The following is a 25738-nucleotide window of genomic DNA, read 5'->3' on the forward strand; positions in this document are numbered from 1 at the left end:
ATTAGGGTTTCTGTAGCCAGTGACATTTCATTATTTGTATTTTATTTTCAATGCAGATGTAATGGCATTGCACATTTTGTTGTTTTTTATTTGAAGACTGAGGCTTCATTAATAAACAAAACCCCAATTGTCATCATTGTTTTTGAGATATTACTTGCTGTGAATACCTTGTCTGATATAGGTTACAGTATTGTGGCATAGTATCAGGACATCCTAGTGGCTAGGGGCGAATGGCTGGATGATGGGCCTATTTGGGAGAAAGTCCAGGGCTGTTTTTTAGCCCCAGTCCGTCCCTGGATGTTTCTCATACTATAGTGTTGGGCCTATTTATCTCGGATCAGTTTGAGTATCAACAGACTTAAAGAGGTCGTGTTGCCTTACGCCAGAGAGGAATGACAACAAGACAACGACCCCAAACACACCATAAGCGAGCAGCATCTCGCTTCCCGACCGACAAGAGGCCAGCCCGATCCCGGACCTCAATCCAGCACAACACTTGTGGGGTGACTTTAGTCTTTCGAGGCAAACCCCAGAAATGCAGGAGTTGTGTCCTGAACATGCAGACCTGAAGCTGGCCGACTCATGTGTGAGCAGTGTCAAGCCCTGGATACACAACTAAACACTAGTTCAGTGATCACAAGAAAGCTAAATCTTCAAGCATGGTTCAGTTTACAGTATAGCATGCAGACACTGCTATTCATTTGAACAGCCTAATATTCCTTTTTCTTCCCTTTCTATAAAGTAATAACAAATTTAATACATTTTTCGTTCTGTTTTGATTTCGAATGTGCAGTGTTCTCAATGCATTTGCGTGTATTGAAATAAAAGTTATTATAAGGATTTTGAGCTTTACACAGTTTTTTAAACACACTGCTATTGTTTTGAACACAACTGTGTATCAGAGGAAAGTGGGCAAAGAAGAAGAATGTCATTTTAAAGGAGCTTTACATTCAGATGAAGTAATAATGGCATGGGGAACCTCTGAACGCTGTTTTCATCTTATTTTATTTTATTTGCTGTATTTTATCGTAATTGAGTATTTCTGAACAATGAATCGAGTCGCAAAACTGATTTTTTATTTTTTTAAGAATTACAACTAAGGTCAAGGGGGTACATTGAGTAAACAAAAAAAAAAGACAAATATATAAAGAAACAGTGACAAACTTTAAAGTGAAATAAAAAAGTGAAAATCTTTACAAATTGAAACACTGCAGCTTTCTTATTTTTAAAGACAACATTGTGTTTATGTATTGTTGAATTTCTAATCTTAAAATTAAAAACAAAGGCGCATTTCCTCCAAATTTACATTTATAAATATAGCTAAAAGAAGTAGCAGATTAATTAAGTGATATGATATTCCTTATGAGAAAATGTGATGGATGGAGGCACACAAACGCGTCCGAACACGTGACACTCTACGTCATCATGCGAGTGTTTGAGGGACAGCACTGGATTTTTACCAATTTTTACCAAATCACGAAAACAACATGACACACACACACACACACACACACACACACACACACACACACACACACACACACACACACACACACACACACACACACACGTTTGAAGGAGATCCCGATCCCCGCAGCAGCATCTCAAACTGTAGAGTTCAGCAGAAAGATACTCGGTAATGTACATCTGGTCAGGTTTGAATGTAATTTTTTGGTGACTTTCCCAATAATTATTTATTTAAATATTTTATCATTGCTTTAATTTGTATTTTTAAATTGCGGTATAAAGTGTCTAATTTAAATAAATCCATAAAAGGAATAGTTTTGTCATCGTTTCTGGATCGATGTTTGGACGAACTGGAATCTGTCCCTTTAATAAAAGTAAAGAGCGGAAGTAGTCATCATGCAGCCGGAAGTGTTTCTGTGTTTGCACTCACTGAAGCGACATCATGGGACGAGAGTCACGGTAAATCTTTTCATGTTTATTCAATTCCCTTTCATTTTCAGGCTTAACTGTTTTAGTAATGTTTCCAGTGTGATTCACAAGCGTTTATAAGGAAGGTGTTGTTAATACCGCTGCGCTGCGAATGAAACAATGATAATCATAAGACGTAAACTCTACGTTTGAGCTGCTTAACTTACTCACTAACGTTAACTAACTCACAAACAAACAAACTAACTGACTCACTCACTCACTAACTCACTAATGTTTGCAATAAATGGTTTCTCGAGAGCAGTAGATGAGGTTAGTGAGTCTGTGTGAATATATCTGCTATATAGCGCCATTATGTTGTTTACATCGCAATTAAATACAGTTTAATTCATTACGTCATCACCACGCAGTCCGCTTCCATAAAACACAACTATATTTTACTTTTATGTCTAATTTACAGATATATGTCGACCTCTGTTGTAAATAATAATTATTAATAATAATAGTAGTTGTTATATAATAATATATTATTTTAATATATTATTATTTTATAATATTTAAAAAAGGTGTTTTGCAGTCTTTTTAACTTTGTGTATATAATGTGGAGCCAGTATAATAAACCTAAAGTTCTATCGGTTTCAGTTGAAACATAAACAAAACTGTGAGCTGTTCTTTAAAATGGTTTAAAGTCACCATGAAACATGAGACAATTATTTTTTTATAGAATTTTGCCACGTTTATTATAAGTGATTTACCTGGACGTTGTCACACATTTCACGATTCGGTTCGATTTCGATTCACAAGTATGGAAGTAAAATAATCCCAAATGTTTTTGAAACAAAAAGCCTGTTGAATTGTACTACTTGAAAAAAATATGCATTGCATTAACCCTGCTTGTATTTTAATGCATTGTATTTTTAGGGCTTGAATTTTATAGGCTGAAATTTAGCATGGTTGAATATTTAAGCTGTGAATATTTCAAATCAAATCATTTCAAACACATTTTCATTAGTAAAATTTCAATAATCCATATTCACCTTTCATATTTCATATCCCAAATATTCAAACTGATTAAAAATGCAACCTATAATATTCAACAGGCGGTTTTCGGTCCATTTTATTTCGCTTTGCAAATTCGCTTCCACAAATTCAGTGGTTCAAATTCGACAGTAAATTCAACGTTGACATCCAGGAGCTGCAGGAAAAGCAGTAGATTACCGAGCATAATCTCCATCTGCTGTTAGTCGACATCACCAGCAGGGGGCGGACGCGCGTGTTGTTGACGAAGACCAGAGCAACAGTTAGCGCAAGCCATTCATTCATAAAAACTTATTTGCAAAAATGTAAGTGTATTTGTGATTATTATGACGTCTGTTTTATGTGAAATTCAGTGTGTTCACGATTACTTTTCCTGTGTAGCCTACATGCATCTTTCTCTACCATGAACGATAATGTTATTCCCCCGATGCGGATGTACAGATCCAGTGTTACATTTGACATATTTCTCTTGGTTGTTTAGTTGCCTTAACCTTATATTGCAGCGATGTGCTGCATGCAGTACTAGGGTTTGGTTTCCCTCAATATGTCAGGATTCCCCTGCTGGACATATAAAACGCTTAACGTAGCTTAATGGACATAAAAGACCAAACTCGCAGGCTAGCAGGTGGACTCAGAATATGAATTTAACGCGCAAAGTTTAATGCTGAGCGTTTCCCAGTGATATACTGGCATAAATTTGGTTTGACATTGGACATTCGCACATTTAGGGACCGTCTCTAAAGTTACATACGACATTGGTATACACGTTTCTAACTTAAATACCATTTGAAAAGAACGACTTACAGTCATAAAACCAACTGTAAAGTGTTCGTGTAGGTGTCAGGCTCAGGCATAATGCGCAATTTATTCAAATAGATTGAAGTTTGCTATTGAAGTTAGAAACGTTTAGGCCTATAGGACTTGTTCCTTTAGAGACGGTCCCTAAATGTGCGAATGTCAACCCAATTTTACATTTAGTCTTTTAGCTGGCACTTTTATCCAAAGCGACTAGTTAAACTAACAATATAGAAAAACAATATGAAAGTGCCACTTCCCAGTTTAATCTAATGCAGTACATGTACAATACATACTTTCCAAATAAGGTGCGAGTTTGGTCTTTTATATCACTGTAGTCCATTAAGCTACGTTAAGCGCTTTGTCCTGACGGAATTCGGGGAATCTTTGAGTATGATGATGTATTGAGGGAAACAGATTATAATCCCATTCACTGTAGAAAAGGCTGATAACATAAGGCTACACAGGGAAAGTAACAATGAATGAAACATAAAAACAGCTTTTGTGCCTTTATCATCTTTTCCGCATATATACTGACCCAGATAATCGTCACAAAAAACATAATGCATGCTGAGTTTTTATGAATGAATGGCTTGCACTAACTGTTGCTCTGGTCTTCGTCAACAACACGCGCTTGCACCCCCTGCTGGTGAGGTCGACTAACAGCAGATGGAGATTATGCTCGGTAATCTACTGCTTTTCCTGCAGCTCCTGGATGTCAACGTTGAATTTACTGTCGAATTTGAACCACTGAATTTGTGGAAGCGAATTTGCAAAGCGAAATAAAATGGACCGAAAACCGCCTGTTGAATATTATAGGTTGTATTTTTAATCAGTTTGAATATTTGGGAAATGAAATATGAAAGGTGAATATGGATTATTGAAATTTTACTAATGAAAATGTGTTTGAAATGATTTGATTTGAAATATTCACAGCTTAAATATTCAACCATGCTAAATTTCAGCCTATAAAAATGCAAGCCCTAAAAATACAATGCATTAAAATACAAGCCGGGTTAATGCAATGCATATTTTTTTCAAGTAGTACAATTCAACAGGCTTTTTGTTTCAAAAACATTTGGGATTATTTTACTTCCATACACAAGCTTGTGATTCAATTCCAACTGCGATTCAGTATCGATTCACTTGTGAATGAATATATATATATATATATTTGGATAAAAGTGTCTGCCAAATGCATAAGTGTGTATATATATGAGGGACAGTAATGGCACATTTCCGCTGTAAACTACCGGAAGTCAGTTTGTGCACATTATAATAGTGAAGGTTAACGTAAGCTGATTTCTACGTATATAAGAACTCAAATTACACACAAGGAAGTTTACATAATAATACAAGTTTATTACTAACTTTTTAATTACATAATTATGTTTCAACTCTTTTTTTTTTAAATGCAAACATTTAAATGGTGGCCGTCATAAACGTTTGACTGATTTATCCAAACGTACATTAAATTGCCTATTGAAGAACAGTGCATATATAAGCTCCTCTGTAGAGTTGTTGTTGTTCTCCTGTAGAGTTGTTGTTGTCCTCCTGTAGTGTAGAGTTGTTGTCCTCCTGTAGTGTAGAGTTGTTGTCCTCCTGTAGTGTAGAGTTGTTGTCCTCCTGTAGTGTAGAGTTGTTGTCCTCCTGTAGTGTAGAGTTGTTGTCCTCCTGTAGTGTAGAGTTGTTGTCCTCCTGTAGTGTAGAGTTGTTGTCCTCCTGTAGTGTAGAGTTGTTGTCCTCCTGTAGTGTAGAGTTGTTGTTGTTCTCCTGTAGAGTTGTTGTTGTCCTCCTGTAGAGTTGTTGTCCTCCTGTAGTGTAGAGTTGTTGTCCTCCTGTAGTGTAGAGTTGTTGTCCTCCTGTAGTGTAGAGTTGTTGTCCTCCTGTAGTGTAGAGTTGTTGTTGTTCTCCTGTAGAGTTGTTGTTGTCCTCCTGTAGAGTTGTTGTCCTCCTGTAGTGTAGAGTTGTTGTCCTCCTGTAGTGTAGAGTTGTTGTCCTCCTGTAGTGTAGAGTTGTTGTCCTCCTGTAGTGTAGAGTTGTTGTCCTCCTGTAGTGTAGAGTTGTTGTCCTCCTGTAGTGTAGAGTTGTTGTCCTCCTGTGGAGTAGAGTTGTTGTCCTCCTGTAGTGTAGAGTTGTTGTCCTCCTGTAGTGTAGAGTTGTTGTCCTCCTGTAGTGTAGAGTTGTTGTCCTCCTGTAGTGTAGAGTTGTTGTCCTCCTGTAGTGTAGAGTTGTTGTCCTCCTGTAGTGTAGAGTTGTTGTCCTCCTGTAGTGTAGAGTTGTTGTCCTCCTGTAGTGTAGAGTTGTTGTCCTCCTGTAGTGTAGAGTTGTTGTCCTCCTGTAGTGTAGAGTTGTTGTCCTCCTGTAGTGTAGAGTTGTTGTCCTCCTGTAGTGTAGAGTTGTTGTCCTCCTGTAGTGTAGAGTTGTTGTCCTCCTGTAGTGTAGAGTTGTTGTCCTCCTGTGGAGTCGTCCTCGTCCTCCTCCTGTAGAGTCGTCCTCGTCCTCGTCCTCCTCCTGTAGAGTCGTCCTCCTCCTGTAGAGTCGTCCTCGTCCTGTAGAGTCGTCCTCGTCCTGTAGAGTCGTCCTCGTCCTGTAGAGTCGTCCTCGTCCTGTAGAGTCGTCCTCGTCCTGTAGAGTCGTCCTCGTCCTGTAGAGTCGTCCTCGTCCTGTAGAGTCGTCCTCGTCCTGTAGAGTCGTCCTCGTCCTGTAGAGTCGTCCTCGTCCTGTAGAGTCGTCCTCGTCCTGTAGAGTCGTCCTCGTCCTGTAGAGTCGTCCTCGTCCTGTAGAGTCGTCCTCGTCCTGTAGAGTCGTCCTCGTCCTGTAGAGTCGTCCTCGTCCTGTAGAGTCGTCCTCGTCCTGTAGAGTCGTCCTCGTCCTGTAGAGTCGTCCTCGTCCTGTAGAGTCGTCCTCGTCCTGTAGAGTCGTCCTCGTCCTGTAGAGTCGTCCTCGTCCTGTAGAGTCGTCCTCGTCCTGTAGAGTCGTCCTCGTCCTGTAGAGTCGTCCTCGTCCTGTAGAGTCGTCCTCGTCCTGTAGAGTCGTCCTCGTCCTGTAGAGTCGTCCTCGTCCTGTAGAGTCGTCCTCGTCCTGTAGAGTCGTCCTCGTCCTGTAGAGTCGTCCTCGTCCTGTAGAGTCGTCCTCGTCCTGTAGAGTCGTCCTGTAGAGTCGTCCTCGTCCTGTAGAGTCGTCCTCGTCCTGTAGAGTCGTCCTCGTCCTGTAGAGTCGTCCTCGTCCTGTAGAGTCGTCCTCGTCCTGTAGAGTCGTCCTCGTCCTGTAGAGTCGTCCTCGTCCTGTAGAGTCGTCCTCGTCCTGTAGAGTCGTCCTCGTCCTGTAGAGTCGTCCTCGTCCTGTAGAGTCGTCCTCGTCCTGTGTCCTCGTCCTCGTCCTGTGTCCTCGTCCTCGTCCTGTGTCCTCGTCCTCGTCCTGTGTCCTCGTCCTCGTCCTGTGTCCTCGTCCTCGTCCTGTGTCCTCGTCCTCGTCCTGTGTCCTCGTCCTCGTCCTGTGTCCTCGTCCTCGTCCTGTGTCCTCGTCCTCGTCCTGTGTCCTCGTCCTCGTCCTGTGTCCTCGTCCTCGTCCTGTGTCCTCGTCCTCGTCCTCGTCCTGTGTCCTCGTCCTCGTCCTCGTCCTGTGTCCTCGTCCTCCTCCTGTAGAGTCGTCCTCCTCCTGTAGAGTCGTCCTCCTCCTGTAGAGTCGTCCTCCTCCTGTAGAGTCGTCCTCCTCCTGTAGAGTCGTCCTCCTCCTGTAGAGTCGTCCTCCTCCTGTAGAGTCGTCCTCCTCCTGTAGAGTCGTCCTCCTCCTGTAGAGTCGTCCTCGTCCTCCTCCTGTAGAGTCGTCCTCGTCCTCCTCCTGTAGAGTCGTCCTCGTCCTCCTCCTGTAGAGTCGTCCTCGTCCTGTAGAGTCGTCCTCGTCCTCCTCCTGTAGAGTCGTCCTCGTCCTCCTCCTGTAGAGTCGTCCTCGTCCTCCTCCTGTAGAGTCGTCCTCGTCCTCCTCCTGTAGAGTCGTCCTCGTCCTGTAGAGTCGTCCTCCTCCTGTAGAGTCGTCCTCCTCCTGTAGAGTCGTCCTCCTCCTGTAGAGTCGTCCTCCTCCTGTAGAGTCGTCCTCCTCCTGTAGAGTCGTCCTCCTCCTGTAGAGTCGTCCTCCTCCTGTAGAGTCGTCCTCCTCCTGTAGAGTCGTCCTCCTCCTGTAGAGTCGTCCTCGTCCTCCTCCTGTAGAGTCGTCCTCGTCCTCCTCCTGTAGAGTCGTCCTCGTCCTCCTCCTGTAGAGTCGTCCTCGTCCTGTAGAGTCGTCCTCGTCCTCCTCCTGTAGAGTCGTCCTCGTCCTCCTCCTGTAGAGTCGTCCTCGTCCTCCTCCTGTAGAGTCGTCCTCGTCCTCCTCCTGTAGAGTCGTCCTCGTCCTGTAGAGTCGTCCTCCTCCTGTAGAGTCGTCCTCCTCCTGTAGAGTCGTCCTCCTCCTGTAGAGTCGTCCTCGTCCTCCTCCTGTAGAGTCGTCCTCGTCCTCCTCCTGTAGAGTCGTCCTCGTCCTCCTCCTGTAGAGTCGTCCTCGTCCTCCTCCTTGTGACGTCAGTACGTTGTGCATCGAGTTGAAGTGTCACTCTAGTGGCGTGAGTCGATGCGTAGGCCGTCTGCCGGACGCTGGTTATGATAGTCAAAGTTTTAAAGCGTCTCGCCCGCGTCTCATTCGCGTCTCATTCGCGTCTCGCCGTGTCTCGCCCGTGCCTCACCGTGTCTCACCCGCGTCTCACCGTGTGTCTCACCCACGTCTCGCCCGCGTCTCACCGTGTCTCGCCCCTGTCTCTGTCTCAGGCACTACCGGAAGCGCTCCAGCTCGAGGGCGAGGTCCGCCAGCAGGTCCAAGAGCCGCTCGCCCGACTCCAAGCGCTCGAAGAAGGAGGATCCGGCTGGCTCACGGGCCCGCGAGCGCAGCAGGAGAGAGCGCACCCGCAGCAGAGAGAGGAGGAGGTCACGCTCCAGAGACCGCAAGAGGCCGAGGTCAGGACACACACACACGCTCACACACGCACTCACACACACACAGCTGTCAGGTGCTCACGGCCTCGTCTCTTCACAGGCGCTCCAGGAGTCGGGACAGGAGACGCACCAGCCGAGAGCGCAGGAGGAGCAAGAGCAGGAGCAGAGGGAGGAGGTCAGTGTCACACACACACACACACACCTGAACGCTTCTGCTGATCGTGTAAAGCAGGGGTCCTTCAGCTGTATAGTCTGAGTCTCAGATAGATGAACTCCACTGGAAGTGGCGATGTGAGGGACTTCTGGGAATACAGTATGAGCTGCACATCCAAACGTTCACGATCATCACTCTTAACGCTCGAACGCTAATCTAGATAAATGTGTGCTGTTATCAGGAGAGTATCGGAGTGTGTGTGTGTGGAAACGTGTTTAGTTTTAGTTCAAAGTTTCAAATAAAGCCTCCCTGTGCTGTGTGTGTGTAAGCTATTACAACAAAATTATCCAAATTATCTAAAATTATGAGATAATGTTAAAATATACAGTTTCCCTGTGGTATGGAAAAGTGTATCGAATATCGATATCTTTCTAAGGTATCGTATCGAAATAAGACAACACGGATATGTGAATTATTTAACTCGCAAATCGTTAATTTCTTCACAATAAAATGTTATAGACCTTCAAATTGTATATAAATGTTATACAGAATAATACAGCATATATATATATATACACACACATTTTCTCCAGTTCTATATTTTGTGTGAAAAATTGCTATATGTGAGTAGAAAAGTCATGTAAATTCATTGAACTATGAAGAACATTTAATTATAAATGTTAATTATCATTATTTTATTTAAATACTTATATAAGTAATTATTAATATAGGCAGTGTCACTCCTAGTTTTGCAAATAAGCAGCTCTGTGATTAGAGTGTCAGAGACGTGTGTAACGGCGCCCTGCGGCCCGAGGCTCGCTGAGGCGCTAACGCTAGCGCTAGCTGAAGTGTGCTGTGGTGTTCCAGCAAGGAGAAGCCGGAGAACGGAGACCAGTGCGCTGACAAGAAGAAGCTGAAGGAGGAGAAGGAGGAGGAGAAGCCGGAAGACGTGAGTGCGGTGCGCTTGTGCATGCCAGGTGTGTGTGTGCAGCGCTGAGCTCTAACACACTCTCTCCGCAGCAAGACTTCGACCAGAACACGCTGGAGGAGGAGATGAGGAAGAGGAAGGAGCGCGTGGAGAAGTGGAGGGAGGAGCAGAGGAAGAAGGCCATGGAGAACATCGGAGAGATCAAGAAGGAGCTGGAGGAGATGAAGCAGGGCAAGAAGTGGAGCCTGGAGGACGACGACGGTCAGTTACACCACACACCCACACACTCACACACTCACACACTCACTCACTCACTCACACACACACTCGGTTATGATCAAACACTACACCACACACACTCATTTACAGCAGAAAACACTGGAGCAAGACTGGGAACTTGCTGACGGAAAGAACCGCAGTCCCATGATGCACTGCGAACGACAGTCCAGTTAAAACCATGAAGAAATATTCAGCTATATATAATGTGTGATGTTTGAGTGTTTAGAGAGCGCAGGGAGACTGATTCAGTGATGTCATCGGTTGTGCTTCATGGCAGTGGGTGATTTGCTCGAGGCGATTCTCTGATTAGTGGAATCATGGGTAATGTAGTTTTCAACAGGAATTCCACTGTTAAACACGTTAAATAATGTGTGCCGATGGCTACAACAAAGGCGGATAGCAGCATTTAAAGTCCCGCTGTGGTGAAAATCCAGCTTTTAATGTTGTTTATATGTTTATGTGGGGTTTTTAATTTTTAAATGTTTTAATGCATGTCAAAAGATATATCACGATTTATCTTCAATCGCACATCAACCTGATCACATGTTCAGCGTTCATGTAAACACTACATGCAGACTCATTCAAAAACAAAAGTTGTGCATGTAAACACAGCCAGTGTCATCAGCGTTGCTCGTGTGTGTGGTGTGTTTGTGTGTGCGTGGTGTGTGTGCGTGTGTAGATGACGACGAGGAGACCCAGGCCCCGGTGGAGCCGGACCCGGACGAGGAGGAGCAGGAGAAGGAGCCGGCTGTGGAGCTGGAGGAGGTGCTGGAGGAGGAGGCCGGAGAGGAGCTCGACCCGCTCGACGCATACATGGAGGAGGTCAAGGAGGAGGTCAAGAAGTTCAACATGGGCACCATGAAGGGGGGGAACGACAAGGTACTTCCTGTGGTCTACACTTCCTTCTGTGGTTCATCAGTGTTCAGTTCCTCTGTGTAGAAGAGCCTTGTGATCTCTGAGGAGCATCTCTTTCTGTGAGGGTTTCATCAGAGTGATCAGGGTGATCAGGGTGTTTAGAGTGATCAGGGTGATCAGGGTGTTTAGGGTGATCAGGGTGTTTAGAGTGATCAGAGTGATCAGGGTGCTCAGAGTGATCAGTGATCAGTGTGTTTAGAGTGATCAGGGTGCTCAGAGTGATCAGGGTGTTTAGAGTGATCAGGGTGTTTAGAGTGATCAGGGTGTTTAGAGTGATCAGGGTGTTTAGAGTGATCAGGGTGTTTAGAGTGATCAGGGTGTTTAGAGTGATCAGGGTGTTTAGAGTGATCAGGGTGTTTAGGGTGATCAGGGTGTTTAGGGTGATCAGGGTGTTTAGGGTGATCAGGGTGTTTAGAGTGATCAGGGTGTTTAGAGTGATCAGGGTGATCAGAGTGATCAGGGTGTTTAGAGTGATCAGGGTGTTTAGAGTGATCAGGGTGTTTAGAGTGATCAGGGTGTTTAGAGTGATCAGGGTGCTCATGAGTGATCAGGGTGCTCATGAGTGATCAGGGTGCTCATGAGTGATCAGGGTGCTCATGAGTGATCAGGGTGCTCATGAGTGATCAGGGTGCTCATGAGTGATCAGGGTGATCAGGGTGTTTAGGGTGATCAGGGTGTTTAGAGTGATCAGAGTGATCAGGGTGCTCAGAGTGATCAGGGTGCTCAGAGTGATCAGGGTGCTCAGAGTGATCAGGGTGCTCAGAGTGATCAGGGTGCTCAGAGTGATCAGGGTGTTTAGAGTGATCAGGGTGTTTAGAGTGATCAGGGTGTTTAGAGTGATCAGGGTGTTTAGAGTGATCAGGGTGTTTAGAGTGATCAGGGTGTTTAGAGTGATCAGGGTGTTTAGAGTGATCAGGGTGTTTAGAGTGATCAGGGTGTTTAGAGTGCTCAGAGTGATCAGGGTGTTTAGAGTGATCAGGGTGTTTAGAGTGATCAGGGTGTTTAGAGTGATCAGGGTGTTTAGAGTGATCAGGGTGTTTAGAGTGATCAGGGTGTTTAGAGTGATCAGGGTGCTCAGGGTGATCAGGGTGTTTAGAGTGATCAGGGTGATCAGAGTGATCAGGGTGTTTAGAGTGATCAGGGTGTTTAGAGTGATCAGGGTGTTTAGAGTGATCAGGGTGTTTAGAGTGATCAGGGTGTTTAGAGTGATCAGGGTGTTTAGAGTGATCAGGGTGTTTAGAGTGATCAGGGTGTTTAGAGTGATCAGGGTGCTCATGAGTGATCAGGGTGCTCATGAGTGATCAGGGTGCTCAGAGTGATCAGGGTGCTCAGAGTGATCAGGGTGTTTAGAGTGATCAGGGTGTTTAGAGTGATCAGGGTGTTTAGAGTGATCAGGGTGTTTAGAGTGATCAGGGTGATCAGAGTGATCAGGGTGATCAGAGTGATCAGGGTGTTTAGAGTGATCAGGGTGTTTAGAGTGATCAGGGTGTTTAGAGTGATCAGGGTGTTTAGAGTGATCAGGGTGTTTTGAGTGATCAGGGTGTTTTGAGTGATCAGGGTGTTTAGAGTGATCAGGGTGTTTAGAGTGATCAGGGTGTTTAGAGTGATCAGGGTGCTCAGGGTGATCAGGGTGTTTAGGGTGATCAGGGTGTTTAGAGTGATCAGGGTGTTGTTTAGAGGGATCAGGGTGCTCAGAGTGATCAGGGTGTTTAGAGTGATCAGGGTGTTTAGAGTGATCAGGGTGTTTAGAGTGATCAGGGTGCTCAGAGTGATCAGGGTGTTTAGAGTGATCAGGGTGTTTAGGGTGATCAGGGTGTTTAGAGTGATTAGTGATCAGGGTGTTGTTTAGAGGGATCAGGGTGCTCAGAGTGATCAGGGTGCTCAGAGTGATCAGGGTGTTTAGAGTGATCAGGGTGTTTAGAGTGATCAGGGTGTTTAGAGTGGTCAGGGTGCTCAGAGTGATCAGGGTGTTTAGAGTGATCAGGGTGCTCAGAGTGATCAGGGTGTTTAGAGTGATCAGGGTGTTTAGAGTGATCAGGGTGTTTAGAGTGATCAGGGTGCTCAGAGTGATCAGGGTGTTTAGAGTGATCAGGGTGCTCAGAGTGATCAGGGTGTTTAGAGTGATCAGGGTGTTTAGAGTGATCAGGGTGCTCAGAGTGATCAGGGTGTTTAGAGTGATCAGGGTGCTCAGAGTGATCAGGGTGTTTAGAGTGATCAGGGTGTTTAGAGTGATCAGGGTGCTCAGAGTGATCAGGGTGTTTAGAGTGATCAGGGTGCTCAGAGTGATCAGGGTGTTTAGAGTGATCAGGGTGCTCAGAGTGATCAGGGTGCTCAGAGTGATCAGGGTGTTTAGAGTGATCAGGGTGTTTAGAGTGATCAGGGTGTTTAGAGTGATCAGGGTGTTTAGAGTGATCAGGGTGTTTAGAGTGATCAGGGTGCTCAGAGTGATCAGGGTGCTCAGAGTGATCAGGGTGCTCAGAGTGATCAGGGTGCTCAGAGTGATCAGGGTGCTCAGAGTGATCAGGGTGTTTAGAGTGATCAGGGTGTTTAGAGTGATCAGGGTGTTTAGAGTGATCAGGGTGTTTAGAGTGATCAGGGTGCTCAGAGTGATCAGGGTGTTTAGAGTGATCAGGGTGTTTAGAGTGATCAGGGTGTTTAGAGTGATCAGGGTGTTTAGAGTGATCAGGGTGTTTAGAGTGATCAGGGTGCTCAGAGTGATCAGGGTGTTTAGGGTGATCAGGGTGTTTAGAGTGATTAGTGATCAGGGTGTTTAGAGTGATCAGGGCGCTCAGAGTGATCAGGGTGTTTAGAGTGATCAGGGTGCTCAGAGTGATCAGGGTGTTTAGAGTGATCAGGGTGTTTAGAGTGATCAGGGTGATCAGGGTGTTTAGAGTGATCAGGGTGTTTAGAGTGATCAGGGTGTTTAGAGTGATCAGGGTGTTTAGAGTGATCAGGGTGTTTAGAGTGATCAGGGTGCTCATGAGTGATCCGGGTGCTCATGAGTGATCAGGGTGCTCATGAGTGATCAGGGTGCTCATGAGTGATCAGGGTGCTCATGAGTGATCAGGGTGCTCAGAGTGATCAGGGTGTTTAGAGTGATCAGGGTGTTTAGAGTGATCAGGGTGTTTAGAGTGATCAGGGTGTTTAGAGTGATCAGGGTGTTTAGAGTGATCAGGGTGCTCAGAGTGATCAGGGTGTTTAGAGTGATCAGGGTGCTCAGAGTGATCAGGGTGCTCAGAGTGATCAGGGTGCTCAGGGTGTTTAGAGTGATCAGGGTGTTTAGAGTGATCAGAGTGATCCGGGTGATCAGGGTGCTCAGGGTGATCAGGGTGTTTAGAGTGATCAGGGTGTTTGGAGTGATCAGGGTGTTTAGGGTGATCAGGGTGTTTAGAGTGATCAGGGTGTTTAGAGTGATCAGGGTGTTTAGAGTGATCAGGGTGATCAGGGTGCTCAGGGTGTTTAGAGTGATCAGGGTGTTTAGAGTGATCAGGGTGTTTAGAGTAATCAGGGTGTTTAGAGTGATCAGGGTGTTTAGAGTGATCAGGGTGCTCAGAGTGATCAGGGTGATCAGGGTGCTCAGAGTGATCAGGGTGCTCAGAGTGATCAGGGTGCTCAGGGTGTTTAGAGTGATCAGGGTGCTCAGAGAGAGTGCTCAGGGTGATCAGGGTGATCAGGGTGCTCAGAGTGATCAGGGTGCTCAGGGTGATCAGAGTGATCAGGGTGCTCAGGGTGATCAGGGTGCTCAGGGTGATCAGGGTGTTTAGAGTGATCAGGGTGTTTAGAGTGATCAGGGTGTTTAGAGTGATCAGGGTGTTTAGAGTGATCAGGGTGTTTAGAGTGATCAGGGTGCTCAGAGTGATCAGGGTGCTCAGAGTGATCAGGGTGCTCAGAGTGATCAGGGTGTTTAGAGTGCTCAGAGTGATCAGGGTGTTTAGAGTGATCAGGGTGTTTAGAGTGATCAGGGTGTTTAGAGTGATCAGGGTGATCAGAGTGCTCAGGCTGATCAGAGTGCTCAGGGTGGTCAGAGTGATCAGAGTGATCAGGGTGCTCAGTGATCAGGGTGTTTAGAGTGATCAGGGTGTTTAGAGTGATCAGGGTGTTTAGAGTGATCAGGGTGTTTAGAGTGATCAGGGTGTTTAGAGTGATCAGGGTGCTCAGAGTGATCAGGGTGCTCAGAGTGATCAGGGTGCTCAGGGTGTTTAGAGTGATCAGGGTGCTCAGAGTGATCAGGGTGCTCAGAGTGATCAGGGTGCTCAGAGTGATCAGGGTGCTCAGAGTGATCAGGGTGTTTAGAGTGATCAGGGTGTTTAGAGTGATCAGGGTGTTTAGAGTGATCAGGGTGATCAGAGTGCTCAGGCTGATCAGAGTGCTCAGGCTGATCAGAGTGCTCAGGCTGATCAGAGTGCTCAGGCTGATCAGAGTGCTCAGGCTGATCAGAGTGCTCAGGCTGATCAGAGTGCTCAGGCTGATCAGAGTGCTCAGGCTGATCAGAGTGCTCAGGCTGATCAGAGTGCTCAGGCTGATCAGAGTGCTCAGTGATCAGGGTGTTTAGAGTGATCAGGGTGTTTAGAGTGATCAGGGTGTTTAGAGTGATCAGGGTGTTTAGGGTGCTCAGGGTGATCAGGGTGCTCAGGGTGATCAGGGTGCTCAGGGTGATCAGGGTGTTTAGAGTGATCAGGGTGTTTAGAGTGATCAGGGTGCTCAGAGTGATCAGGGTGCTCAGAGTGATCAGGGTGCTCAGGGTGTTTAGAGTGATCAGGGTGCTCAGAGTGATCAGGGTGTTTAGAGTGATCAGGGTGTTTAGAGTGATCAGGGTGCTCAGAGTGCTCAGAGTGATCAGGGTGCTCAGAGTGATCAGGGTGTTTAGAGTGATCAGGGTGCTCAGAGTGATCAGGGTGCTCAGAGTGATCAGGGTGCTCAGAGTGATCAGGGTGCTCAGAGTGATCAGGGTGCTCAGAGTGATCAGGGTGCTCAGGGTGATCAGGGTGCTCAGGGTGCTCAGAGTGATCAGGGTGCTCAGAGTGATCAGGGTGCTCAGAGAGAGTGATCAGGGTGCTCAGAGTGATCAGGGTGCTCAGGGTGTTTAGAGTGATCAGGGTGCTCAGGGTGTTTAGAGTGATCAGGGTGCTCAGAGTGATCAGGGTGCTCAGAGTGATCAGGGTGCTCAGAGTGATCAGGGTGCTCAGAGAGAGTGCTCAGGGTGCTCAGGGTGATCAGGGTGTTTAGAGTGATCAGGGTGTTTAGAGTGATCAGGGTGATCAGGGTGTTTAGAGTGATCAGGGTGTTTAGAGTGATCAGGGTGCTCAGGGTGTTTAGAGTGATCAGGGTGCTCAGAGTGATCAGGGTGCTCAGAGTGATCAGGGTGCTCAGAGTGATCAGGGTGCTCAGAGTGATCAGGGTGCTCAGAGTGATCAGGGTGCTCAGAGTGATCAGGGTGCTCAGAGTGATCAGGGTGTTTAGAGTGATCAGGGTGTTTAGAGTGATCAGGGTGTTTAGAGTGCTCAGTGATCAGGGTGTTTAGAGTGATCAGGGTGTTTAGAGTGATCAGGGTGTTTAGAGTGATCAGGGTGTTCAGAGTGATCAGGGTGTTCAGAGTGATCAGGGTGTTCAGAGTGATCAGGGTGTTCAGAGTGATCAGAGTGATCAGGGTGTTTAGAGTGATCAGGGTGTTTAGAGTGATCAGGGTGATCAGGGTGCTCAGGGTGATCAGGGTGCTCAGGGTGATCAGGGTGATCAGGGTGTTTAGAGTGATCAGGGTGTTTAGAGTGATCAGGGTGTTTAGAGTGATCAGGGTGTTTAGAGTGATCAGGGTGCTCAGAGTGATCAGGGTGCTCAGAGTGATCAGGGTGCTCAGGGTGTTTAGAGTGATCAGGGTGCTCAGAGTGATCAGGGTGCTCAGAGTGATCAGGGTGATCAGGGTGCTCAGAGTGATCAGGGTGCTCAGAGTGATCAGGGTGCTCAGAGTGATCAGGGTGCTCAGAGTGATCAGGGTGCTCAGGGTGTTTAGAGTGATCAGGGTGCTCAGAGTGATCAGGGTGTTTAGAGTGATCAGGGTGTTTAGAGTGATCAGGGTGCTCAGAGTGCTCAGAGTGATCAGGGTGCTCAGAGTGATCAGGGTGTTTAGAGTGATCAGGGTGCTCAGAGTGATCAGGGTGCTCAGAGTGATCAGGGTGCTCAGAGTGATCAGGGTGCTCAGAGTGATCAGGGTGCTCAGAGTGATCAGGGTGCTCAGGGTGATCAGGGTGCTCAGGGTGCTCAGAGTGATCAGGGTGCTCAGAGTGATCAGGGTGCTCAGAGAGAGTGATCAGGGTGCTCAGAGTGATCAGGGTGCTCAGGGTGTTTAGAGTGATCAGGGTGCTCAGGGTGTTTAGAGTGATCAGGGTGCTCAGAGTGATCAGGGTGCTCAGAGTGATCAGGGTGCTCAGAGTGATCAGGGTGCTCAGAGAGAGTGCTCAGGGTGCTCAGGGTGATCAGGGTGTTTAGAGTGATCAGGGTGTTTAGAGTGATCAGGGTGATCAGGGTGTTTAGAGTGATCAGGGTGTTTAGAGTGATCAGGGTGCTCAGGGTGTTTAGAGTGATCAGGGTGCTCAGAGTGATCAGGGTGCTCAGAGTGATCAGGGTGCTCAGAGTGATCAGGGTGCTCAGAGTGATCAGGGTGCTCAGAGTGATCAGGGTGCTCAGAGTGATCAGGGTGCTCAGAGTGATCAGGGTGTTTAGAGTGATCAGGGTGTTTAGAGTGATCAGGGTGTTTAGAGTGCTCAGTGATCAGGGTGTTTAGAGTGATCAGGGTGTTTAGAGTGATCAGGGTGTTTAGAGTGATCAGGGTGTTCAGAGTGATCAGGGTGTTCAGAGTGATCAGGGTGTTCAGAGTGATCAGGGTGTTCAGAGTGATCAGAGTGATCAGGGTGTTTAGAGTGATCAGGGTGTTTAGAGTGATCAGGGTGATCAGGGTGCTCAGGGTGATCAGGGTGCTCAGGGTGATCAGGGTGATCAGGGTGTTTAGAGTGATCAGGGTGTTTAGAGTGATCAGGGTGTTTAGAGTGATCAGGGTGTTTAGAGTGATCAGGGTGCTCAGAGTGATCAGGGTGCTCAGAGTGATCAGGGTGCTCAGGGTGTTTAGAGTGATCAGGGTGCTCAGAGTGATCAGGGTGCTCAGAGTGATCAGGGTGATCAGGGTGCTCAGAGTGATCAGGGTGCTCAGAGTGATCAGGGTGCTCAGGGTGTTTAGAGTGATCAGGGTGTTTAGAGTGATCAGGGTGTTTAGAGTGATCAGGGTGTTTAGAGTGATCAGAGTGATCAGGGTGCTCAGAGTGATCAGGGTGTTTAGAGTGATCAGGGTGTTTAGAGTGATCAGGGTGTTTAGAGTGATCAGGGTGTTTAGAGTGATCAGGGTGCTCAGGGTGTTTAGAGTGATCAGGGTGATCAGAGTGATCAGTGATCAGGGTGTTTAGAGTGATCAGAGTGATCAGTGATCAGGGTGTTTAGAGTGATCAGGGTGATCAGTGATCAGGGTGTTTAGAGTGATCAGGGTGCTCAGAGTGATCAGAGTGATCAGGGTGCTCAGGGTGCTCAGAGTGATCAGGGTGCTCAGAGTGATCAGGGTGCTCAGAGTGATCAGGGTGTTTAGAGTGATCAGAGTGATCAGGGTGCTCAAAATGATCAGGGTGCTCAGAGTGATCAGGGTGTTTAGAGTGATCAGGGTGCTCAGGGTGTTTAGAGTGATCAGGGTGCTCAGAGTGATCAGGGTGATCAGGGTGCTCAGAGTGATCAGAGTGATCAGTGATCAGGGTGTTTAGAGTGATCAGGGTGATCAGTGATCAGGGTGTTTAGAGTGATCAGGGTGCTCAGAGTGATCAGAGTGATCAGGGTGCTCAGAGTGATCAGGGTGCTCAGGGTGTTTAGAGTGATCAGGGTGCTCAGAGTGATCAGGGTGCTCAGAGTGATCAGGGTGCTCAGAGTGATCAGGGTGCTCAGAGTGATCAGGGTGCTCAGAGTGATCAGGGTGTTTAGAGTGATCAGAGTGATCAGGGTGCTCAAAATGATCAGGGTGTTTAGAGTGATCAGGGTGTTTAGAGTGATCAGGGTGCTCAGAGTGATCAGGGTGATCAGAGTGCTCAGAGTTATCAGAGTGATCAGGGTGTTTAGAGTGATCAGGGTGTTTAGAGTGATCAGGATGTTTAGAGTGATCAGGGTGCTCAGGGTGCTCAGAGTGATCAGGGTGTTTAGAGTGATCAGAGTGATCAGGGTGCTCAGGGTGCTCAGAGTGATCAGGGTGCTCAGAGTGATCAGGGTGCTCAGAGTGATCAGGGTGCTCAGAGTGATCAGGGTGCTCAGAGTGATCAGGGTGCTCAGAGTGATCAGGGTGCTCAGGGTGTTTAGAGTGCTCAGGGTGTTTAGAGTGCTCAGGGTGTTTAGAGTGCTCAGGGTGTTTAGAGTGCTCAGGGTGTTTAGAGTGCTCAGGGTGTTTAGAGTGCTCAGGGTGTTTAGAGTGCTCAGGGTGTTTAGAGTGCTCAGGGTGTTTAGAGTGATCAGGGTGTTTAGAGTGCTCAGGGTGTTTAGAGTGCTCAGGGTGTTTAGAGTGCTCAGGGTGTTTAGAGTGATCAGGGTGTTTAGAGTGATCAGGGTGTTTAGAGTGATCAGGGTGTTTAGAGTGATCAGGGTGTTTAGAGTGATCAGGGTGCTCAGAGTGATCAGGGTGTTTAGAGTGATCAGGGTGCTCAGGGTGTTTAGAGTGATCAGGGTGCTCAGAGTGATCAGGGTGCTCAGAGTGATCAGGGTGTTTAGAGTGATCAGAGTGGTCAGTGATCAGGGTGTTTAGAGTGATCAGGGTGATCAGTGATCAGGGTGTTTAGAGTGATCAGAGTGATCAGGGTGCTCAGGGTGTTTAGAGTGATCAGGGTGCTCAGAGTGATCAGGGTGCTCAGAGTGATCAGGGTGATCAGGGTGCTCAGAGTGATCAGGGTGCTCAGAGTGATCAGGGTGCTCAGAGTGATCAGGGTGCTCAGAGTGATCAGGGTGCTCAGAGTGATCAGGGTGCTCGGAGTGATCAGGGTGCTCAGAGTGATCAGGGTGCTCAGAGTGATCAGGGTGCTCAGAGTGATCAGGGTGCTTAGAGTGATCAGGGTGTTTAGAGTGATCAGGGTGCTCAGAGTGATCAGGGTGCTCAGAGTGATCAGGGTGCTCAGAGAGAGTGATCAGGGTGCTCAGAGAGAGTGATCAGGGTCCTCAGAGAGAGTGATCAGGGTGCTCAGAGAGAGTGATCAGGGTGATCAGGGTGCTCCGGGTGATCAGGGTGTTTAGAGTGATCAGGGTGATCAGGGTGTTTAGAGTGCTCAGGGTGCTCAGGGTGTTTAGAGTGATCAGGGTGATCAGGGTGTTTAGAGTGATCAGGGTGTTTAGGGTGTTTAGAGTGATCAGGGTGCTCAGAGTGATCAGGGTGCTCAGAGTGATCAGGGTGCTCAGAGTGATCAGGGTGCTCAGAGTGATCAGGGTGTTTAGAGTGATCAGGTTTATCAGGGTGTTTAGAGTGATCAGGGTGTTTAGAGTGATCAGGGTGTTTAGAGTGATCAGGGTGTTTAGAGTGATCAGGGTGTTTAGAGTGATCAGGGTGTTCAGAGTGATCAGGGTGTTCAGAGTGATCAGGGTGTTCAGAGTGATCAGGGTGTTCAGAGTGATCAGGGTGTTCAGAGTGATCAGGGTGTTCAGAGTGATCAGGGTGTTCAGAGTGTTCAGGGTGTTCAGAGTGATCAGGGTGATCAGTGATAAGGGTGATCAGGGTGTTTAGACTGCTCAGAGTGATCAGGGTGTTGTTTAGAGTGATCAGGGTGTTGTTTAGAGTGATCAGGGTGTTGTTTAGAGTGATCAGGGTGCTCAGAGTGATCAGGGTGATCAGGGTGTTTAGAGTGATCAGGGTGTTTAGAGTGATCAAGGTGTTTAGGGTGATCAGGGTGCTCAGGGTGATCAGGGTATTTAAAGTGATCAGGGTGTTCAGAGTGATCAGGGTGTTCAGAGTGATCAGGGTGTTCAGAGTGATCAGGGTGTTCAGAGTGATCAGGGTGTTCAGAGTGATCAGGGTGTTCAGAGTGATCAGGGTGTTCAGAGTGATCAGGGTGTTCAGAGTGATCAGGGTGTTTAGAGTGATCAGGGTGTTTAGGGTGCTCAGAGTGATCAGAGTGCTCAGAGTGATCAGGGTGCTCAGAGTGATCAGGGTGTTTAGAGTGATCAGGGTGTTTAGTGTTTAGAGTGATCAGGGTGTTTAGAGTGATCAGGGTGCTCAGGATGCTCAGGGTGATCAGGGTGTTTAGAGTGATCAGGGTGTTTAGTGTTTAGAGTGATCAGGTTGTTTAGAGTGATCAGGGTGTTTAGAGTGCTCAGAGTGATCAGGGTGCTCAGGGTGCTCAGGGTGATCAGGGTGTTTAGAGTGATCAGGGTGCTCAGGATGCTCAGAGTGATCAGGGTGTTTAGAGTGATCAGGGTGTTTAGTGTTTAGAGTGATCAGGTTGTTTAGAGTGATCAGGGTGTTTAGAGTGCTCAGAGTGATCAGGGTGCTCAGGGTGCTCAGGGTGATCAGGGTGTTTAGAGTGATCAGGGTGTTTAGGGTGTTTAGAGTGATCAGGGTGATCAGGGTGTTTAGAGTGATCAGGGTGCTCAGAGTGATCAGGGTGTTTAGAGTGATCAGGGTGTTTAGAGTGATCAGGGTGTTTAGAGTGATCAGGGTGTTTAGAGTGATCAGGGTGTTTAGAGTGATCAGGGTGTTTAGAGTGATCAGGGTGTTCAGAGTGATCAGGGTGTTCAGAGTGATCAGGGTGATCAGGGTGTTTAGAGTGATCAGGGTGTTCAGAGTGATCAGGGTGTTCAGAGTGATCAGAGTGATCAGGGTGTTTAGAGTGATCAGGGTGTTTAGAGTGATCAGGGTGTTTAGAGTGATCAGGGTGCTCAGAGTGATCAGGGTGTTTAGAGTGATCAGGGTGCTCAGGGTGCTCAGGGTGTTTAGGGTGATCAGGGTGCTCAGGGTGTTTAGGGTGATCAGGGTGTTTAGAGTGATCAGGGTGTTTAGAGTGATCAGGGTGTTTAGAGTGATCAGGGTGTTTAGAGTGATCAGAGTGATCAGTGATCAGGGTGTTTAGAGTGATCAGGGTGCTCAAAGTGATCAGGGTGTTCAGAGTGATCAGGGTGTTCAGAGTGATCAGGGTGTTCAGAGTGATCAGGGTGTTCAGAGTGATCAGGGTGTTCAGAGTGATCAGGGTGTTCAGAGTGATCAGGGTGATCAGTGATAAGGGTGATCAGGGTGTTTAGAGTGATCAGGGTGATCAGGGTGCTCAGAGTGATCAGTGATCAGTGCGTTTAGAGTGATCAGTGATCAGGGTGTTTAGAGTGATCAGGGTGATCAGTGATCAGGGTGTTTAGAGTGATCAGAGTGATCAGGGTGCTCCGAGTGATCAGGGTGCTCCGAGTGATCAGGGTGTTGTTTAGAGTGATCAGGGTGTTGTTTAGTGTTGTTTAGAGTGATCAGGGTGTTGTTTAGAGTGATCAGGGTGTTGTTTAGAGTGATCAGGGTGTTGTTTAGAGTGATCAGGGTGTTGTTTAGAGGGATCAGGGTGTTGTTTAGAGTGATCAGGGTGCTCAGAGTGATCAGGGTGCTCAGAGTGATCAGGGTGTTGTTTAGAGTGATCAGGGTGTTTAGAGTGATCAGGGTGTTTAGAGTGATCAGGGTGTTTAGAGTGATCAGGGTGTTTAGAGTGATCAGGGTGTTTAGAGTGATCAGGGTGTTTAGAGTGATCAGGGTGTTGTTTAGAGGGATCAGGGTGTTGTTTAGAGGGATCAGGGTGTTGTTTAGAGTGATCAGGGTGCTCAGAGTGATCAGGGTGCTCAGAGTGATCAGGGTGATCAGGGTGCTCAGAGTGATCAGGGTGTTTAGAGTAATCAGGGTGCTCAGAGTGATCAGGGTGTTTAGACTGCTCAGAGTGATCAGGGTGTTGTTTAGAGTGATCAGGGTGTTTAGAGTGATCAGGGTGTTGTTTAGAGTGATCAGGGTGTTGTTTAGAGTGATCAGGGTGCTCAGAGTGATCAGGGTGCTCAGAGTGATCAGGGTGCTCAGAGTGATCAGGGTGATCAGGGTGCTCAGTGATCAGGGTGTTTAGAGTGATCAGGGTGTTTAGAGTGCTCAGAGTGATCAGGGTGCTCAGAGTGATCAGGGTGCTCAGAGTGATCAGGGTGCTCAGAGTGATCAGGGTGTTTAGAGTGATCAGAGTGATCAGGGTGCTCAGAGTGATCAGGGTGCTCAGAGTGATCAGGGTGCTCAGAGTGATCAGGGTGCTCAGAGTGATCAGGGTGCTCAGAGTGATCAGGGTGCTCAGAGTGATCAGGGTGTTTAGAGTGATCAGGGTGTTTAGAGTGATCAGGGTGTTTAGAGTGATCAGGGTGTTTAGAGTGATCAGGGTGTTTAGAGTGATCAGGGTGTTTAGAGTGATCAGGGTGTTTAGAGTGATCAGGGTGCTCAGAGTGATCAGGGTGATCAGGGTGCTCAGAGTGATCAGTGATCAGGGTGTTTAGAGTGATCAGGGTGTTTAGAGTGATCAGAGTGATCAGTGATCAGGGTGCTCAGAGTGATCAGAGTGATCAGGGTGCTCAGAGTGATCAGGGTGCTCAGAGTGATCAGGGTGCTCAGAGTGATCAGGGTGCTCAGAGTGATCAGGGTGCTCAGAGTGATCAGGGTGCTTAGAGTGATAAGAGTGATCAGGGTGCTCAGAGTGATCAGGGTGCTCAGAGTGATCAGGGTGCTCAGAGTGATCAGGGTGTTTAGAGTGATCAGGGTGTTTAGAGTGATCAGGGTGCTCAGAGTGATCAGGGTGCTCAGAGTGATCAGGGTGCTCAGAGTGATCAGGGTGTTTAGAGTGATCAGGGTGTTTAGAGTGATCAGGGTGTTTAGAGTGATCAGGGTGTTTAGAGTGATCAGGGTGTTTAGAGTGATCAGGGTGTTTAGAGTGATCAGGGTGTTTAGAGTGATCAGGGTGTTTAGAGTGATCAGGGTGTTTAGAGTGATCAGGGTGTTTAGAGTGATCAGGGTGCTCAGGGTGTTTAGAGTGATCAGGGTGCTCAGAGAGAGTGATCAGGGTGCTCAGAGAGAGTGATCAGGGTGATCAGGGTGCTCAGAGTGATCAGGGTGTTTAGAGTGCTCAGAGTGATCAGGGTGTTTAGAGTGATCAGGGTGTTTAGAGTGATCAGGGTGTTTAGAGTGATCAGGGTGATCAGGGTGTTTAGAGTGATCAGGGTGTTTAGAGTGATCAGGGTGTTTAGGGTGTTTAGAGTGATCAGGGTGCTCAGAGTGATCAGGGTGCTCAGAGTGATCAGGGTGCTCAGAGTGATCAGGGTGCTCAGAGTGATCAGGGTGCTCAGAGTGATCAGGGTGCTCAGGGTGCTCAGGGTGTTTAGGGTGATCAGGGTGTTTAGAGTGATCAGGGTGTTTAGAGTTATCAGGGTGTTTAGAGTGATCAGGGTGCTCAGAGTGATCAGGGTGCTCAGAGTGATCAGGGTGCTCAGAGTGATCAGGGTGCTCAGAGTGATCAGGGTGCTCAGAGTGATCAGGGTGCTTAGAGTGATAAGAGTGATCAGGGTGCTCAGAGTGATCAGGGTGCTCAGAGTGATCAGGGTGCTCAGAGTGATCAGGGTGCTCAGAGTGATCAGGGTGCTCAGAGTGATCAGGGTGCTCAGAGTGATCAGGGTGCTCAGAGTGATCAGGGTGCTTAGAGTGATAAGAGTGATCAGGGTGCTCAGAGTGATCAGGGTGCTCAGAGTGATCAGGGTGCTCAGAGTGATCAGGGTGTTTAGAGTGATCAGGGTGTTTAGAGTGATCAGGGTGCTCAGAGTGATCAGGGTGTTTAGAGTGATCAGGGTGTTTAGAGTGATCAGGGTGTTTAGAGTGATCAGGGTGTTTAGAGTGATCAGGGTGTTTAGAGTGATCAGGGTGTTTAGAGTGATCAGGGTGTTTAGAGTGATCAGGGTGTTTAGAGTGATCAGGGTGTTTAGAGTGATCAGGGTGTTTAGAGTGATCAGGGTGTTTAGAGTGATCAGGGTGTTTAGAGTGATCAGGGTGTTTAGAGTGATCAGGGTGTTTAGAGTGATCAGGGTGTTTAGAGTGATCAGGGTGTTTAGAGTGCTCAGGGTGTTTAGAGTGCTCAGGGTGTTTAGAGTGATCAGGGTGATCAGGGTGTTTAGAGTGATCAGGGTGTTTAGAGTGATCAGGGTGTTTAGAGTGATCAGGGTGTTTAGAGTGATCAGGGTGTTTAGAGTGATCAGGGTGTTTAGAGTGATCAGGGTGTTTAGAGTGATCAGGGTGTTTAGAGTGCTCAGGGTGTTTAGAGTGCTCAGGGTGTTTAGAGTGATCAGAGTGATCAGGGTGTTTAGAGTGATCAGGGTGTTTAGAGTGATCAGGGCTGCGCTGCTCTGTGTGTGTGTGTGAGCCCTGAGTAACGGCGCTGCTCTGTGTGTGTGTGTGAGCCCTGAGTAACGGCGCTGCTCTGTGTGTGTGTGTGAGCCCTGAGTAACGGCGCTGCTCTGTGTGTGTGTGTGTGTGTGTGAGCCCTGAGTAACGGCGCTGCTCTGTGTGTGTGTGTGTGTGTGTGAGCCCTGAGTAACGGCGCTGCTCTGCGTGTGTGTCAGCAGAAAGGAGGCATGTCCGTCACTAAAGTGATGACCGTGATGAAGACGAGGAAGATGCCGCACACCTCCAAGAAGAAGGGCGAGCTGATGGAGAACGACCAGGACGCCATGGAG

General features: G+C 47.4%; 1 protein-coding gene across 1 annotated transcript; it reads left to right on the forward strand.

Moving 5' to 3' along the window:
- Positions 1 to 1807: 1807 nt before the first annotated feature.
- Positions 1808 to 25738, forward strand: LOC130078728 (probable ATP-dependent RNA helicase DDX46; the record flags this gene model as incomplete). The annotated part of the gene is made up of 7 exons (XM_056244336.1): positions 1808 to 1926; positions 8526 to 8711; positions 8791 to 8865; positions 9712 to 9793; positions 9865 to 10033; positions 10731 to 10930; positions 25628 to 25738. Coding segments are annotated over exons 1-7 (840 nt in total), but the record flags the coding sequence as incomplete, so codon positions are not given.

This window comes from Rhinichthys klamathensis, unplaced genomic scaffold (assembly GCF_029890125.1).
Source record: "Rhinichthys klamathensis goyatoka isolate OS25496 unplaced genomic scaffold, OSU_Roscu_1.1 h1tg000962l_1, whole genome shotgun sequence".
In the NCBI taxonomy this organism is placed as follows: Eukaryota; Metazoa; Chordata; class Actinopteri; order Cypriniformes; family Leuciscidae; genus Rhinichthys; species Rhinichthys klamathensis.